At 36.2% G+C, this 18,970-nt stretch overlaps 1 protein-coding gene across 1 annotated transcript in view; it reads right to left on the reverse strand.

Annotated features, from left to right (window-relative positions):
• Nucleotides 1-18,970, reverse strand: part of RUNX1T1 (RUNX1 partner transcriptional co-repressor 1) — a 137,439-nt gene that overhangs the window by 1,916 nt on the left and 116,553 nt on the right. The window contains 3 exon segments of the mRNA XM_032760027.2: nucleotides 1-5; nucleotides 10,247-10,437; nucleotides 15,518-15,586. The exon segment at nucleotides 1-5 is cut by the window's left edge and continues 1,916 nt beyond it. Coding sequence (XP_032615918.1) covers nucleotides 1-5; nucleotides 10,247-10,437; nucleotides 15,518-15,586 — 265 coding nt within the window.

Here is an 18,970-nt window from a genome sequence, read left to right on the forward strand (position 1 = left end):
CAACTCTAAAGGAGAAGGCAGAAGAAAGCAAGATCCCAAATTAATACACTGTTAAGACAATAGTCTGACAAATACGTTAGGCGTCACTGTAGCCTTATTTTCAAGCACTATACAGTCAGGATGAAAAGTCCAGGTGTTCACGTATGGACACAAACACTAAACACAGAAGATGCAGGTTTTGATGGGATGGTTGTCCAAACTGTTCTGCCAACAACTACTATGGCATCTAACAAAGCAGTTGAAGATTTTTTAGGTTCTTACTAAAACATCCTTTCTTTTTAGGTTTGGTTATCTTTGTATGTAAATTCTCCCTTCACTCATACTGACTAGCAATTACTATTTCCAAATTTTTTCCCAATACCTATACCACAATAGTCAGACACAGAGATATATCTGAGCAGAAGCTTCTTCCTTTTAGATACTAAAAGGAATCACAAAGAAACTACCAGAACCATATCTATATTGGATTCAAAGAAATATGATACAGTAGATAAGGGATTCTATTCCCTGCTCCTTCAGACTAGACAGGGTGAGGCAAAGTCCTTTAACCTCTGTATGTCTTTAGTTCTTTCAGTGCAGCTACTCAGTGAACCTTACAACCAAATGCTAGGACTGTGTTAAAACAACCCCCTTTACCTCAGCTCCCTGGAGGACAGGATCCTCAGTTTGTTTTTTTCTCCCTGTATCTGAAGCACCCAGAATGGGTGCCTGATAGATAGAAGTGTTCAATAAATATTTGTGAAATGAATGTATTAGACTATGCCTAATTTGGCTTTGAGAAATGAGAAATGCTAAAACCAGCCAAATAACAATTCTATTTGCACACAGTTCTTTCCAGCCAGTGGAGCTGCTCTGCTGCTCCTTTGTGCCTCAGCAACTCTGGGAAGTCAGAACAGCAGAGGGAACTGAGGCTCGCTCATTTGGGAGTGATGAGAACAAAACTCAAACCCTAGCAAGTTCACTGCCAGTTGTGGGCAGTGTTTTGCAAGACATGAGAAAAATGGGAATGAGGCTGCCACAAGGATTTAAACTTTAAGATAAATGCATCATGAATTAGAGCACAAACATACCAGAGACAGAAGAGTACCTTTTGGGGACAGGTCCTAGGCAGGCAAGGAGGAATGAGGAGGAAACTAACCTTCGGGGGTCCTCCTAAGAGTGTGGTGGGGAGGGGGACCTCAGAAAGCTGACTTTAAATGTTTACATGTTCCTAGTTTCTTTGACAAGACCAATCCCATCATGCAAAGCTATTGTAAGTGATCTTAGCTTTATGCCATTCAACTTTTTATTCTTTATCTTCATTGGTTTTGATTATGTCCTTGAAAAACAAACTTCTGACTACAATCTGGTAACCCCAAACAGCTGACGCTATGTGCTTGTGTGATGAGAAAGATTTTTAAAGTCCTGACATAGGTAGATATTCACAGGTCTCCCTACTGTGTTCTCCACATTTGCTTTGCTTCCAGCATGCTGGTTGTGTCGCTTAAGGTAAGCTCATGAGCTGCTGACAATACTGTGCTCCTAGGAATCGTCAGCCCATCATCCTGTGCATGGCTTTACCACTGTGCAAAATGTGCAAGGGAATTTTCAGCAGCCATCCTAACATTGTTAACAAATAAATGGGCTCCCAGAGGCGTGCATGTGCTGAGAGCCTTTGAACTCAAGAACTCCAATTTAAAACTTTTAGAAAGAGCCCAGCTCCATGTTCTTATTTCTTTAACTATCAGATGTTACTATGTTGAGCAGAAAAGCTCAAACAAAAAAAACAGAAATAAAAAACAAATTACAATCCAACAAGGAAAAACAAAACAAAAACTTAAAATCTCAAACTCTGGCCAATGACAGGTGTTTTAAGTGAATATTGCTGAGGAAATCTAGAAACTTGGTAGATATGTCAAAAAATGTCATAAGTTAAAATTTAAATGAATAGTAGTAGAACAAAACAATTTTTTCCTACTTCAATTAATTTAAGAAACTATCTCAAAAGATGTGAAGCTCTGATCGGAAGTTTCATTACCATAACTAGAAGCCTTTCTCTCTCAAAATTAATTCAACTGCATTGCATGTACAATGGTTCCACAAAGACGTGAGCAAACGTGGGCCTGGCCCACCTTTCAAAGCCACGAGGTATAATACTCAGTGCTCAGAGTGAAGTTAACTTCCTTGAGGTTTAGGCTTTTAGAATAATGCCAGCTGGATCCTGGAACAAACTCAGCAAATAAGCTATATTCCTAAATTACATCAGAATATTCCAATTAGAGAACAGAGACTCACATCCAAAACAATATTTTAAGGAAATTAAACATCTAATCTGAGTCAAGTGGCTTCTTTAGGAAATACCCTGGTGTGAGTCCTATCCGTTTTTTGGCAGAGGCACGTTTTGGCAGACAGAGGGTGGTAACTGTCCAATACTCAATGGCTCCTTCAGATTGAAATCAGATGTATGCAACATTCTCAATTTAAACTGATTAAACACACAGACTAAACCAGGTAATTACAGATGCATGTGCTGGGAAGTGGAAAGGGAGACAGAATGGGGGCTTCTTTATTTTTTAAAGTGTTTTCAAAGATGGGAACAATTTTACAAATAAAAAAGTGGAATTGTGCCAACTACAGAAACAGATGTTTTGGATCGTGAAGCTGCTGGGAATTGAGCCTTCTTGCCTAGTATTGTCTGGTTCTGATCCAGGAGTTAAGGGGTCTGGCTAGTTTTACCTCTAGTTTCATTCTCAAGTTGTTTGATACTATTCATTTACCACCCACCACTGGGACAAAAGAAAAAACAACCTTCAGCTGTAGGAAGTTACAAAAAGAGCAATTTTAATGATCTGGTTAAAAAAAATCTGCAAATTTTTATTTCTCTTGACACTGCACTGCAGTGAATGTGTAGAGAACTTTAGTGAGTGTTCAACTAACAAACGCTCCAATGCGCATATTCATTCTTAAAAGCTCATTAGAAAACTGAAAGAGCAATGTCTGTTAACATATTTCTCTTGGATGCTCTAGTGAATTTACTGTTGGCTAATCCATACCTGCAAGACTGATGCCTGATCAGTGGCACTCAGCCCCTGAATAGTCACAATTCTGGAAACAGCAGAAGGTGCAGAATCTTGCGAGTCCTCCAATTTGGATCATTCTAAGCTTTCTACTGTTCACAAAGGGGGAAATTGCAAACTGTGTCTAACAGCCACGTGTCTATCCACAAGGGCTGGGATAAAGGCAGTCAATGGCTTAGTCTAATTTTACATTTTGCAACTTGTGCATTTTATATTCAAGATAGTATTTCCTGATAATTGTTTTATTTATTTATTTTATTTTTAAATGACTGAGCTTCCCTTTCAGGCCTCTAAGGAGTGATGTGACTGAAATTACCACAATAGTGTAGAAAGCTCACGGATGTCCATTTCATAGCAAATTTCATTCCCAAAGCTCACGGCACTTTATAGTCTTCCTTTATTTGTGATAATGTTATTCCCTTTTTGGCATAAAAAATATTTTCCTCCCTATCTGAAAAGTAAGAATAAGTCAATTGACCAAAGTTAGGTTGTGACTCAGATGAAGAATTTGTGGCTGAACACAAACCTCCCCTTTGCTAAATATACTAAATACAAGGCTATATACAGAATCAATGGACTGAAGCTTTTGAATGCCAACACTGCATATTGAATGTATTTGACACTTTGTTTCAAATCAGCATTTCTCTTTGTCCCTAAGAAAAATATTTAGAGAATGATCTTTCTGTTGTACAGGCATATATCCCTTCTGGTTCTTACTGCAGAAAAATATTTTTCTGAAGGACAGAATATCTTTTATTTTGTCTCTGAACTGCTTTAAGTCTCTCCAGGTCTTACATATCTATAATTCTCCAGAAAAACTTGCACAAAATCGATGTGTAATAAATTTACATATAATAGAATGATTGTAATTGAAACTCCTCAAATGTTAAGAATCCTACAGAAGGCAACACATTGACTTAAATTCACATTAAGATTGCATCATCATCTACTTGCATTGCACTTGACAATTTAAAATCATTTTCACATGATTGCAGTTTCAGAAACTGGGACCCTCAAAATAAATAATTTTCACAGTAAAAGTCTTGCCCCAAGTCACAAAAATATAAAATTACATAGCCAAAGTTTGATTCACTCAGATGTTTGGATTACAAATTAAAAATACTCTTTCTAAAATGCCACACTTTGTCCATTTCAGATCTTTTATTAGCTCTCATTGTGGCAAGAACAGGTTAGCAGGCACTTAACTTCCAAAAATGGACAGAAATTGAACCATAAAGTTAGAGGCAGCAAAGATAAGGTGTCAGAGTGTGTAATGAAAATGGCACAGGCTTCAAAAGCCAGGACAACTTCATTTCATTTCCAACTTCATCACTTCATGGCTTTAGAACCACCAGCCAGTTACTTAATCCTTGGAGCAACAGAACATGTAAAGCAGGAATAATAACTGCAGGATTATTCAGGATTATGTCAGTGCTAAGCACAGTGCATGATGTTCATAGGTCCTGAATAAATGGCAGGTACTACCACCATTCCCTCCGTCTGGTACTGACTGGAAGAAAGAGAGAGTAGATACAGTCCTGCTCCAGATCCAGCAATTTACAACCTTTAGAATTAGAAAGCTGATGGTCCCATTCAAATTAAGTGCTATCACCCACGGGCACTGACAGCTACAGGAGAAGAACATTAACTTACTTCCCCTCATACTTCATTAGTGACTAATAATTTCTTCTCCATCTTCATTTGCTGTCCTCAAAATTTCTGAAGATTTACCATTGCTGACTACTTCCCTGTTCTTCCTTATTAAATGCCTCTTGTTGAAATTTCCCCTAATTTTGGTTTCCTAGATACTACTAAAATTCTTTCTTATACAATAACTTCTTCTGCTGTTTGTTCTTTTCCCTGTAGTTGATAGTGAGGGAGGGAGGGAGGGATGCTGGCATAAAGAAAAGGAATATCTTTTCCTTCTCATGCTGCCCCTTGTGAGATCTTGTGGTTTCAATGATCGGCTGTAAGCAAATTACTCTCAATCCTGTTTCTCCTTGTTACCTTCTTCCTGAGCTTTGTGCTCCTACTTTCAACTGCCTGTTCTGTAGGTACCTCCACCAGGATGATCCTCTAAGTCAGTATTCCCTAAACCCAACTCTGGTGGGTCCCTTTCAGTCTTTGGCAACACTCATGCCCAAGACTTTGTCACTTTATTGCAAACCCCTCTTTCTTTAGCCCCTGGAACCATTCAGTGCCAAACCCCACAGACTTTACTTCTGTGGTCTCTCTCCTTTTCAATCGCATAGTCACTACTCTAATTCCCTTGCCACCCTTCCTGTTAGGATCATTTCTTAACTGGTTTTCTTCTCCGTTTTCCTCTTTCGTTCTTATATAGACACACTGCTCATTTGTAAGGTGACTTTTCTTTTAATAAAATACTTCTCCTCATCTCATTGGCACCTCTCAACCACCTTGCAAAGCAGGCAGATCACAGAAACGTTATCCCAAATTTTGCAGATGAGAAAACCAAAGCTTCAAGAGGTGAGCAACCAAAGGTCAGTCCTAGCCCAGTGCCCTGTCTACTATACCATGAACATCTACGGAATCAAACAGCTGGCATATAAATATATATATATAATATATATAATATACATAATTGTACATATTTTATATTGTATAACTATAAATATATATGTAACATATATATACGTAACATATATATATATATATATATATATATGTAACATAGCATCATAGCTCATGCTCTGAGAGCTCCAAACTTTTCTGGGAATCAACTGGTCTGATGAGATTGTGAAGGCCTTGACAGGACCCATGCTGTGAGGCCCCTGTGTTTTATTCAGAGTCTACACTGGTGGCATTTCCAGTTTGGGCCAAACTTCACAGATTCCACTGAGGCTGATATAACTGTGCAGCTCTGCACCTATATAAGAATGATAAATAAAGGCTGTTTTAATCTGGGGGAAAAACATCACTTTTGTAGTTTAAAACTCTAAACTATTAGAACAATTCAAGTATTTATCTGTTTCTGTGCTCACTTGCAGTTTCTTGCTTCAATCACCTAAGCTAGTATAAGGTATAGATCTCAAAGAAAGCTGTAGAAGTTTCCTTGGAAATAGCTGCAATCTGAGGGCATTCACTGGAAAAAGCTTTATCTGTACACAGATAGAAAATGAAAAATGGAAATAAATATGGAAAAAATAAAAGAATTTAAGATGATCGGATTCAGTGAATTTCTGATTTATGCTAATGCTGGCATCATATTCTGGGTTAAATATATAATCCACTGGGAAAAGAGAAAGTACAGTAAGCATCACATTGCTTAGATATCTGCCGCAAGTCCAGTGTCATTCTAACTGATAGTAATACCAACTATCAGCCTATAAATCCAAGTAAAGTTTGAGAACTAGGTAGAAATAATCATGAAGTCCAGTGAAAAATAGATACAGTACACAATCAGGAAAAAACAAACAAACAAACAAACAAACAAAAACCTCCCACTCCCGCCATGTAGCTACTAAGAAGGTGGCCTGAAAGTCGGGCTACCTGAGCTAAGGACCAGCTCACACTTACTGACCATGAGACACTCAGCAAGTGGCCTAATCCCTTCAAGACCAGCTTTTTTATCAGTAAAATGAGGAAAGTAACACTATCTACTTTGTCAGAGCCGATGTGAGAAGTAAACGAGCTACAGTATAGAAAGCACTTTATACCATGCCTGGTTCAGAGTTAAACACTCATCGTAGGTCGTCTTATTTCATCTCAGGCAAAACAAACTTTATGCAACCTCCAATAACTCGGCTGACTGTGGGTTCCCATGAGCCTGGGACAGCCTGGTTTACCGGACTGGTCTGTCTAAGCAAGAGCACCCTTTCTTACTCCAAAAAGCATCCCAGTTTGGATGATAAATTTTGCGCTCCCCCCCCTCCCCCGCCCACCTACAAATAATAACCATGAGTTATTCATTCCTGCCTCCAAGCCTTCTTTCTGCTGGTCTCCCCAATTAAATGTTCTCAACTCCTCTCCTCCTTCTGAAACATTTCCACTGCCAATCTTTCAGAACCACTGTTTTTTCTAAGCAGAATGAGCATCACTAGCTCCGTTTTATACATGTGAAAACTGAGGTAGGAAGAGAAAGGGTAAATTCAGAAATTACAGAGAGAAGAATTCAGAGCTATCTAGAGTTAACACAAACAGCACAGAAGAAACATACGCGGCCAAGCTAGGCCTAGAACTCTGGTCTTCTGATCACAAAGCTTAGATTCCTTCTTACAGTCACTATGAAGGAAAGAGAATAATAATGCGTGTATCTTACCACATATACGTTGTTATAGATTTGGATTATATAGTTTAGACCTGACCTAGGTAAGAGATGGGCAGATGTTTACAATAGGTGGTGGCTTCAAATAAAGAAAGGGAAAGGGAGAAAAGAATATTGTTTCAGTAGGAATACTTTAGTACATATTGTGATTTTAAAAAAACTGTGGGAAATATGAGCAGATAATAATATATTGTGTTGTAGCTTTCAAAAACACTATTTTAAAAATCTTTTAAACAACCTTGTAAGGTAAGTGAATACTGTCCCATTCCTTAAGAAGAAATGGAGGCTGACAAGAATAAAATGAATTGCCCAAGGACCTCTGAGACAGTAACTGAGGTGGGGCCATAATTCAGGACTTCTGGGTCCTCCTCTCAGATACTTTCTGCCACACCTATCTGCCTCTGAGCTGTGCTAGCAAAAGACGATCATCTGATCCGATGAACATGGCCTTTAAGAGGTGGGACCATTCAACCTATCATTGAAGACAGGACACCTGACAGTGGAAGGGGGCGCTCGTAATAATTATATTGGGACACTAGGTGTCAATGGACAGTTCCACCCAAAGTGGGAGGTGTGGTTGCCCTGCACCCTAGGTTACAGTGCACTCTCTGGTAAGTTTTGCACATTAAACTTCTAAGAAATGAGAACATTCATTTTTCTTAGAAAACAGAACAGTTCATAAAATACTTAAAGCACAAGGCAATATGGGCCTTATTGGGCATAAAGAGGTCTTTTTTCCATCTTTCTTTCTTCTATTCTTGGGAAATTATTTACATTATTTTTGGAGAAAAGAGGCTTAATCCTTCTAGAGATGATTCCTCCCCAAGTCTTAAAAGTGGTCTTGCACTTTAAAGAATAAGAAAACAGACCTAAGTTACCTGTCTTTATCTGCATCCAAAAATTATCTTAATGATCCTTATGAAAAGATCCGTATTTCACTGTTACAAAACAACACAGGGACTGAAAGCACGCTGTGAGATCCTGTTGAGGCTCTGTCATTTCCTAGCTGTGTAACTTTAGCCAGGTAAGTTTCCTCATCCATAGCATGACTCAAGGTTCAAGCCATACACTAGACACCTCCACTCTTCTTCAGATCATGATAAAATCGAAGCTTTTACAGGTTCAGTGGTTTTCTCAAAAATCAAAGAATTGTAAGAATTGGAGCCAGGAATTAAGTTTGACCCTCTGAATTCCAAACCCTTTTCCTCTACCATGGTCTGCTTTAAAATTCTTGGGGAAGTATCATTGAAGACACTGGTAATGTTATATTAAAGATCAGTTCCCCCAAGAGGTCAAAAAAAAAGAAAAACAATTATTACAGAAGATCATTCTTACATTAGTAGTAGATATGACTGAATAACCTATCACGGATACTGTTTAACAGGTTTTATTTATAATACTAAATATTGGTGTCAAGATCATATATTTTCTAAATAGGTTTTAGGAATAAAGACACAAAGCTTATAAATGCTGAAGGAATACAGCATGTTACTGCCTGAGTACAAAGACTTAATTGACAATTTCTTCGTAGACATCTGTCTTTAGAATTTGGTGACCTACAAAGTACTCTTAACATACCTAACAGCCCTAAAATGTTCATGTGAAAGTGATAGTTTTAATGATATGACATCAACTGTGCCTCACGATATTGCTCATTTGAACAGAGAAGGACAAATTCTCCTCAAAAGATGCTAATAATGTTTTTAAAATAAAAAACACAAAACAAAGTCCTTGTATCTCAGCCACAAGACACCAATAAAACTGAATTTATGTCTAGTTTAATTGAACAATGGAAAAGTCAGCAGTTAAAGGGCAGATAAACTTCCCTTTGTCCCTCTTTTCCTGAGAAACTTTCAAATGTTGAAAATCAATTCCTTTTGTCCCGTTGTTATTCATCTGCTACACATTAAATAGAAACTCTGGGCATTGAGTGATTCCTGCAGAGTCTTTCATCTACAGAAAAGCCTGGTACAAATTAAATACTTACTCTCTCTCACAAATTATAGATATGTATTGTAGTAGACCATTGATTTATCAGTCCATGCCATTGCGAGTTTGGCTTGGTGAGAGCAGCCCATTGTAGTCCTTTATCTAAAGTTACTCTGGGGTTAAGGATTGTGATGCTATATTAATTAACGTTGGAGCATTACTATTCTGCTCTGATTTTGCAGGCTATATTTTAAAAATCATGTTGTTAGATATCGTGTTTTAGTTACTTTGCAGATCTTTGAGCCATTTAGGCTAGCTGTGTGTGTGTGTGTGTGTGTGTGTTGTGTGTTGTGTGTTTGTGTGTGAGAATTATTATACTGGAACAATAATATATGTAACATTACCTCTAGCGGCAATGTTATGCTATGAAATGACCATCATACGGGTTACCACAAATAATGTGGAAGTACAGACTGTCTCCAAGATCTCTTAGAAATATTCAGTTGATGCAAACATTGTTTTAGCATTGGACTTTAGGACCAATAGCTAGGCAGTGATTTCAATCCCAAGCCTGCCAGATGTCTTTGGAGACCACAGCTTACACAGTATCTATTAAATCCCTTCAATTAGAAAGCAAGCATACACATATGCACATGCACACATACACAACACACACACACACACAGACACACACACAGCCGAGCTATGAGTCTCTAAATAATGCTGGGAAGTTATAAGAATTTCACTTTAATCGGTAACCTACCAAACATATTCAAAACCTTTTTTGGCAAAGATTAGGTGTTCAATAAAAAGACAAATGTGATTAGCTCTTGGCAAATGTCATGAATACCTTGACTTTCCCCACACTGTTCTAAATTTTTTTCCAAATATTTGTCTAAAGTGATCACCTTGAATGAAAAATGAGCACTCTAATGAATGAAAACTATCTTATTTGGAGCTTCCCAAGACGCCTCACCTCGCTTGAATCCTCCTGCTGATTGATAACTGCCAGCGCATCCTCTGCCGCCTGCCGTTTGGCCTCGGCAACGGTACGCTCCATCTTGGCCCTCTCTGTCGTGATCATGTCGTGGGCTTTCCGCTCCGCCTCAGACACTGCCTTCTGCAGCTCCGTCATCGCCTGGCGCTTCACCTCATTGACAGCCTCCTCTGTGTGCCAGTCAGGCCAAACCAGACAAGAAAACACCTCTCGGTTAGCCGAAGTCATTGGATACGGATTACTTTTCTTTTAAATTTTTTTTTCTTTTCGAGTCAGGTCTCACTATATTGCCCAGGCTGGTCTCGAACCCCTGGGCTCAAGTGATCCTCTGCATCAATCTCCCCTAGCAGCTGGAATTACAGGTGCCTACCAGCCACCATGCCCACTATCTGATTACTTTTTTATAGAATTCTATAGAAGCAGCATGACTCTCATCCAAATTATTGGGCAGATCCAGCAGTCTAAAAACTAGCAGATCTTTTGACATACATTTAGGAAAACAAAGGGTGAAAATGTTTCTTTAACTTGAACTTATGGAAATATTTTTTGAAACTCCTATATCATTATTATAATTTTTTTAACCAAACTAATGCCTCCAGAAATGATTCTGAGACCAGATAAGAAGACCAGATAAGGACATTTGCAAGAAACCTGTCTGAATAATTCAGACACATAAAGTCAGTTTTCCACAATGCTATAAGTTAATATGAATACAGGAGGGTCCACAGGTCAAGAGTTCAGAAAAAAAGAGAGGGCGAGAATGGATTTTACACATAAACAAATAAGAGCAAACTATTAGTTGCTGGTATAATCTACAACACAATAGTGAAAAGGTAACTCAGATAGCAATTAAGTTACTATAGACCTTTTAATGAAAAATCAATGCTATAATGGATGATCCAGTTTTACTTTTGAAAAGTCATTTCCTAATATAAATATGTGCCTTTATAGGTTAAATGATAGAGGTTTTAAAAAATAATCTCATTTTTACATTTTAAGCTGTGGTCCATTTACTTTACCAAATATATATAGTGGTTTTGCATAACCAACTGTTGCACTAGACAAATATAACTGAATCATACCATGGGCCAAAACAATCAGGCCTGACTACAAGTCTGCAAGGTGTCAAATAAGCTCTTTATTTTTGGCTGAGGAAAGGGTGCAAAGATTCAACTAACGTACAACATAAGACTGACAACTAAAACAAGTAATTTCCATTTAAAAAAATTAACTGTTCTAATTAACAGGGGAAAATATCCTCCCCCTGAATTAGTTTATCTAATTTTCATCTTTATTCAAAATGACAATGATTAATTGAAAATTTAATAAGCAGTAATTATTAACTTGGCAAACCTAGTACCAATTAACACTCTATTAAAACTAATTATGACATGTTTCATTCAAGTGTTTGCACTTAATTGTTTCACCCACTTAAAAAGCACCTTAATTAAATGTTCTGTTTAATTAAAAACATAGATTCCTAATAAAAATGTTTTACTGTAGATTAAAAATGTAAGAGATGCAAGTACTCCTATTGTTTCTTCAATTCCTCTGGTTTATTTCACACATCTATCGTCCATGACTTGAGAATCATCAGAAGCACTCCACTAGTAATTAACTGTCATGACTTTTGTAGCCTCTGTCATTTTAGCAGCATTATATCTGAAGTACATTTCTTTGCAATTACTGTCTGCTAGGTTTTATGAACTAAAATACAAGTAAAAGATCCATAGTGGAAATATTAACTTAATTATATTAAGCCATTGTTAGCTGCTTTAAGATATGCATTTAAAATCTGTACAGAATCAGACTATTGCAAACAGCTTATAGCACCTTCTTCACCAGGAGGTGAAAAGATGCCTTTATTACCCTATCATAAATGACCTGGGGCACAAGGGAAGTACTGCCCTTCTAACTATACAGCCAGGGTCTAATTTAGTTTGAATATTCAAGGTGAATTAAAATTCTATCTAAGTGGTAGTACAGGACAATAATTTTTGCTTACGATCAAAGCTGTAGCTTGACTAATTGTATATGCAAATCAGGCAATTTATATTTAAATTATGCATTCCTATTCTAATCCCACAGGCATATACAGATCAGCAAAGTGAATTGGTAGGACATTTGCAAGGTGCTTGAATATTTATTACCAACTGCAAACATTCTCTGATCGTGTAAAAAGAAATATACTGAAGAAAACATTGTTACAATTTTAAAACCATCTTTTATGTTAGATTTTTTTCCAGTTTCATAAAGACCCCTTGTAACTTTTGAGTGCATTTGTTACTTTCGCTTTAAAAAATACTACTTTTAGAAGAGAATATGGCCTTGAACAATTTTTTGGATTTCTAATCTTTAAAAATGTGTGTTGTTATGTTATTATATTGTATTATTGGGGGCAACGTGAAAGATTTGCATAGGGTCTGTAGATTAAATAATAGTCTTGTATCAATGAGAAAGTCTTGATTTTGTAACTGTACTGAAGTTATGTAGAATATTCTTGTTCTTGGTAAACTGACATTCAAATCATTTACGGTAAAGAGAAATTATGTCTGCAACTTACTCTCAAATGATTAGAAATATATATATATATATTTAAGAGAAAGAAGAGGATGAAAGAGGAAAACACACACTAAAGCAAATATGATGAAATAAGGGAATCTAGGTGAAAGTTATAGAGGAATTTTTTGTACTTTTTTTTGCAAGTTTCCTACATGTCTGAAATCATTTCAAAATAAAATGATGCAAAAACCTGTATGATGTACCTTCAAGCACAGGGTATACTTGTAATTACAATTTTCTGTGAAAGTGGATGCATTTGTTATGCTACATCAAGTTTTGGGTGTTCTTCCCCTTTTGTATTTTTCAAATGCTTTATTCACCTATCTTTTGCAACAAAGATAATGTATAATAATTTCATTGCAAAGACACACTTTATAGATTTTCTTCAAAAAATTTTTTTGCCCATAGCCAATTTTAGAAAGCTAGGATAAAAGCTTTTTAAATTGTAACAAGCTGAGTGCAGATGTCACATTCTGCCCTTGGTGTTTTCATCATGTTGGATGCCTTGACACTGAACACTAGAAATGCCATTTAAGAAGCCTATAAAGATAAATATTATAAGTAGTTACTGGAGATTTCTAGATGAAACTGTCATCCATACTTTGTGGATTTAATATATTCCTTAAAATTTAGCATATATCCAGAGAAAACTATTCCCAAACTGTTTTTAAGCAGCAGTTTAGGGATACCACTGTGAGAAGAATACAAATTTAATGTCATATTTTAGATTGAAAACCTACTGTGGATGATAGACACTGTAACAAATAATCTAAACACTTCCTAGATAAGGTTTAACCCTTCTTGGAGAGGGCAAGCACACAACAAAAACAAGTAGTGCTCTTTCTCTACTCTCTTAAGTCCCCAAAACCTAAATTACACCCAGAATTAGGTTTAAAAACCCCCAAAACAGTAAAGAAAAATAATAGTAGATTCAATAGATAACAATATGCCATGTTGGAAAAAATAAACAACTGATTAAGTGGAAAATACATAGTGCAGTTTTGAATCTGCGTCCAATTGCTTACCACTTATGGTGGGACTTCCTTTGTACATAGCTATTCAAGTTGACTTTCCAACAAAGGTGCTATATTCAGAAAAATCTGTTCTCACTTAATAGCAGTCAAACAAAGACTTGAGCAGATAATAGCACATAAGGAATTCAGATTACACAAGACCTTACTGGTAATTTTTCTTTATGAACTATCAAGAATTTAACTTAAATATACTTAAAAAGAGAAGTGCAGAGAAAGACTCACTCCTCTGAACATAAAGTCACCTTTCTTCTGTCCAAAATCACAATTATCTGTACCTCTTACTGGAATAAGTTGCACTGACAGCTTATAAATGGAGGAGAAAAATGGTCAGAAGGAAGATGTTGTCTTTTCAGGTAGGTGGTACTCGGCATATTTTTAACAGCTTGGGAGTACCACATGACTATTAGAGTAAATCTGGTAAAACTACACAGTTCAGCAACATATGTATTTTAACCTTTAAGCTAAATGGACCTATCTAATTTGCGTATTGAACGTGCAACACAGCTTTCTGATTCTTCATCTGGGCTACTAAACCTAGAATGCTATCAGATTTTAAAGCTCATCATCACTCTTACAAAAACAGGTATTTCTTGGAAAATGTATAAAAATACTTGGATAAGATACATGTGACCAGAGAGTCAGCAAGTTACACAGAACTACAAACGCAGCTGAGTGAATTCCCAAAGAGAAATCTTCTGTAGAAAAAAACCCAAAAATCTGTCCCCTGACTCTTCGATTTGTACTGTTTGTAGAAGTAGCATTTCCCAGTTTCCCAACTCAAAAAGATAAACTATTTTAAGAGCTGGAGTTACAGCAGCTGAAAGCCACAGTATGTTTTTCATGGCCTCTAACTCTTGAAACAGGTTTCTGTTTCATCTCCTGAGTTGGTTTTCATAAAGGTTTTTGCTTGCTAGGTGGTTCCACCAAAATTCTCACAGATACGGACTTCTTTAAGCCCAATAACAAGTCAGTGGGTCATGAGGAGCTTTAAATCTACTATTACAAAATATAGAGCAGCATCTTGTAATGGAAATCAGATAGTGTATACGAAAAGCAAAAATAAATGTTTAGTAACTTTGTCATTTCACTTAAAGAGTAATTTAGCTCTGATCGTTGAATACTAATTAGTACCGAAGAACAATTTTAAAAGTCGATTGTAACCAAAAAATTATCTGAGTACTTTAACAAGTCAACTAGATTTGATGTTGGTTTTGTGTTTCTGGTTTTTTTTTTTTTTTTTTTTTTGATGCAGGAGAAAAGGCTGAAGTATGCAATTTAATTTCTGAGACAATGGAATTTTTTCATCAAAGAAAAAGAATGCATGCAAGCTAAGACCTCCTATGCCAAGTTTCAGCCTGAAATCATTATGGCCCTGAAAAAAATGGAGTTTTATAATGGAAATATTGCCAGCTTCTCAATTATAGTGAAACTGGCAGGTGTTACTAAAATAAAAATGATTTCATCTTGTAATCAGGCCTGGTTTAAGAATATTAATCAGGTGTTTTGTTTTGCTTTGTGGTTTTTTCGTTTTGCTTTGTTTTTGCTGTTGTTGTTGTTAGCAGTAAAGTCCTTTCTTGTCATTCCTCACATCACTGCATTAACAACTGCACACAGCTGCCAGAACACGAAACTCATGTTTTTAAACAATTCTTACCAGCTTTCTTCCAGATCTCCTCTGGCACGTATCCAGACGCAGGCCTGTGAAGGAATTCCCGATGCGCGTCTATGAAAAGGATGGGAAGGGGGTGGAGAGAGGAGGAGAGTACTGTAAGCACACTTGTGTCATCGCACAGAGTGAAAGTAAGCAATGCCCATTCTCCTGGCTTCTCTACAAAAACGCAATTTTAAAAGGCTAAACATTTCACTTCTTGAAAATACATAAAAATAGCAAGGCCTGTTATCAGAGCCCAAGGAAAACAGAAGGTCATTGGTCTAAATGTCATGCATGCTCAAAGCCAAAGCAACTTGATTTCATTATACAATATGATGTTTGGGAACACTGTTCTCAGCACTTTCTGACTATGGAGACTTCTATAGATATATTTTGTTAAAGAAAATAAATTGTATTTGGTAGTTTTCCTTTCATGAGTCAAACTGGTGGTTAAACAATCAAATGTTCAGGTAATGTAATTTCCACAGAGCTCTAATTCTGCCACCTTTCAATGAATAGGAAGCTCCACTCTATGGCTAACCAGTTCTCACACTTAATTAATTCTTAAAAATCTCAGTGACCATTAAAATTTTTTACACAAATTTGATCATATGGATTTGACATGGGTGAAAGCCAGAAAGACTCATTAGAATGGATTCACAGACATTCTGTTGAGCAAAGAGAATTAGCCCATGCTTTCCAGAAAAGGAAATGAAGTTCCACTTTAAATTAAATGCTGTGCTTACTATGCTTCTCAAATTTTAAAAGTTTAAGAAAACAACTAATAACTTTGATATAGGAATGCTAACTCCTAAAATATGTTCATGGAAATAACACAAAACATTTTACAGTTCTTACATATGCTCAAAAGTAAACAAAGTGTATACAGACTTCCATAGCTAAAATATGCATTTCATGTCCTTCATATTGGATTTTCAATGAAAGCCTCCTTACATAGAAGAGTTCAGTAAGAAAAAAATCATTTTAACTTTTATAAAACTTAATCATTAAACCCATGATAAATTCTGAGGAAAACTGAAATTTTCTCTATGTGTACAGTAAATGTTGAGTAGCATATATTTTTAAATGCTTTATCTAACGGTTATGTTGAAGATCAAGACATTCAGTCCAGTCTCCTACATTTTATGGTGCTACACAATGTCAAAAATAAAGAAAAGCATGATGAATTTAGCTAAGTATATGTTGTTACATTTGAATGCTTTAAATACATTTGAATGCTTTGAATTCTTGCAGGGCACACAGATTATCAACTGGCAAGAACATTAGATTTTCTCAACTATTCTGAATGAGCAAAAATTTACTACACTTGGTGAGGAATATATGGAAACTCTCTATACCATCTTTGCAATTTTTTAATCTAAAATTATTCCAAATATTTAAAAGTTTATTTTCAAAAGTTTACACTGTGATGTCATGACTACTTAATAACAGGATGAACTAGAAATATCTATGCATTCTGCTGTGTATATTCATTTCTATAAAGTAAATGACAAAAATAAAAACGTTTCTACTGAAGTAACATTCATTCTTAAGGCAAGATAAAACTGATGCATAAACAACCTAAAAGGAAATGTGATACAGCTAATTAGATTTATCAAGATTATCTTCCTTACCACTATAACTATTTCCAGAACAAATAAAGTGCAATCAAGTTCATATTTAGCCATGTGACACAGTACAACACAGAGATTTACTTATGACATTAAAAGACAACTTTTAAGGAGAAAAGACTTTGATTTAAGCATAATTTATTGGATAAGAATAAGAACAGACCTGTGAAGTCTGAAGAAAGAAAAAACGTTTGACTTCAAAGTAGCAATTTTTTTTTCATTTATTGCGTTAAGAAGAGACCTGTAGTTCATAAAAACTTATTTTTCTTTTTTTTTTTGGAGACGGAGTCATGCTTTGTTGCCCAGGCTGGAGTGCAGTGGTATGATCACAGCTCACTGCAACCTCTGCCTCCCGGGTCAAGCGAATCTCCTGCCTCAGCCTCCCGAGTAGCTCAGATTACAGGCGCAAGCCACCAAGCCCAGCTAATTTTTGTATTTTTAGTAGAGATGGGGTTTCACCATGTTGGCCAGGCTGGTCTCAAACTTCTGTCGTCAGGTCACCTGACCTCCCAAAGTGCTGGAATTACAGGTGTGATGCCCAGCCTATAAATATTTTTTTAAATTAAACAGTCGATCATTATGATAAAGAACAGGAAAGGTAATGTTTAGGTATCCAAAGTCCATGCATGAAAGATGCTAATTACCAGCCCCAGGCAACGTAGGCTGAAGAAAGTTAGTTCTAGCACCCAGTGAAGCTAGCTATTGACCATGGAATACTGGGTATGTTAGTTTGTCCATGTCTCAGATGCCTCATCGATAATAAAGTGAAGAAAATACTACTATTATTTGAGAGCACTGCTGTGAGAATTGAAGGAAGTACCTCCTATTACATATACATCCTAAACTCCCATTATCTGGTACTTGCTATTATCCTCATTATTATTATTTACTACGTGGTCTAGTAAGAACGGCTATATAATTATTTCCTTATAAATAACTAAGGTGAAGAGAGTATTTTAAAGTTTATCTTTTCTCTCAATGTTAAAAATCCAAATACCACAAATTTTGAAGAGAACAAAGCCATTGAAGAAGTTTGGATTAAGCAATATATACCAAGTAATTTTTTAAACTCCCAGAATCTATGTCACTTGGAAATAGAAAATATTTCTATAGTTCACAATTCACTGCCTTTGTCCTTGAAAGCAAAATCTTCAAATTTCTTAGATGACACTTTCAAAAATTTTACTTGAGCCTCACCTATGAATGTTTATAACACCCAAATTGACTCAAATATTAACGTGCCAGGCTCAATTGACCTTCCACCTTCTGTGGGCTGCACAGCAGGTGTCTTGAGGGTACATATACCACACTGGAAAGTTGTGCAACGTTTCACTTTGGCTATATCTTCCTAAATTTCTCACTGACATACTGCCATGTCCACATAGGCCCAAACTTTAACTGACCTAGAAACCCAACAGAAACGCTAAAGCCAATTATGCAAAAGTTTTCTTAATGCTAACCTACCTTCTAAAAGACGGTTTTTCAAAATAGCAGAATCTAAAGGGAAATAATCATATAAATGTGTTTTACAATATTCTCTCCAGTTCTAAGTTAGTGTACTTGATAAACATCAGGTCTACCAACAGAAAGAACATAGTGATTAGTAGTAGGTATACTCCTCAGAAATCTATTTGATACCCTGATAAACACTACTTTAATAGATTCAGAAACCAAATGACTGATACATTTAATATCTCCTCTTCTGATTAAGCAGCAGCAATATCAAAATCTATATAGGGAAAACTGAGTTTGAAAAACAAAACAAGGGACAATTCTGTCCTAGGACTTTACTATTTTAGAATACTGGCTAATCTAGACACATCTA

This window comes from Hylobates moloch, unplaced genomic scaffold (assembly GCF_009828535.3).
Source record: "Hylobates moloch isolate HMO894 unplaced genomic scaffold, HMol_V3 SCAFFOLD_9, whole genome shotgun sequence".
Taxonomy (NCBI): domain Eukaryota; kingdom Metazoa; phylum Chordata; class Mammalia; order Primates; family Hylobatidae; genus Hylobates; species Hylobates moloch.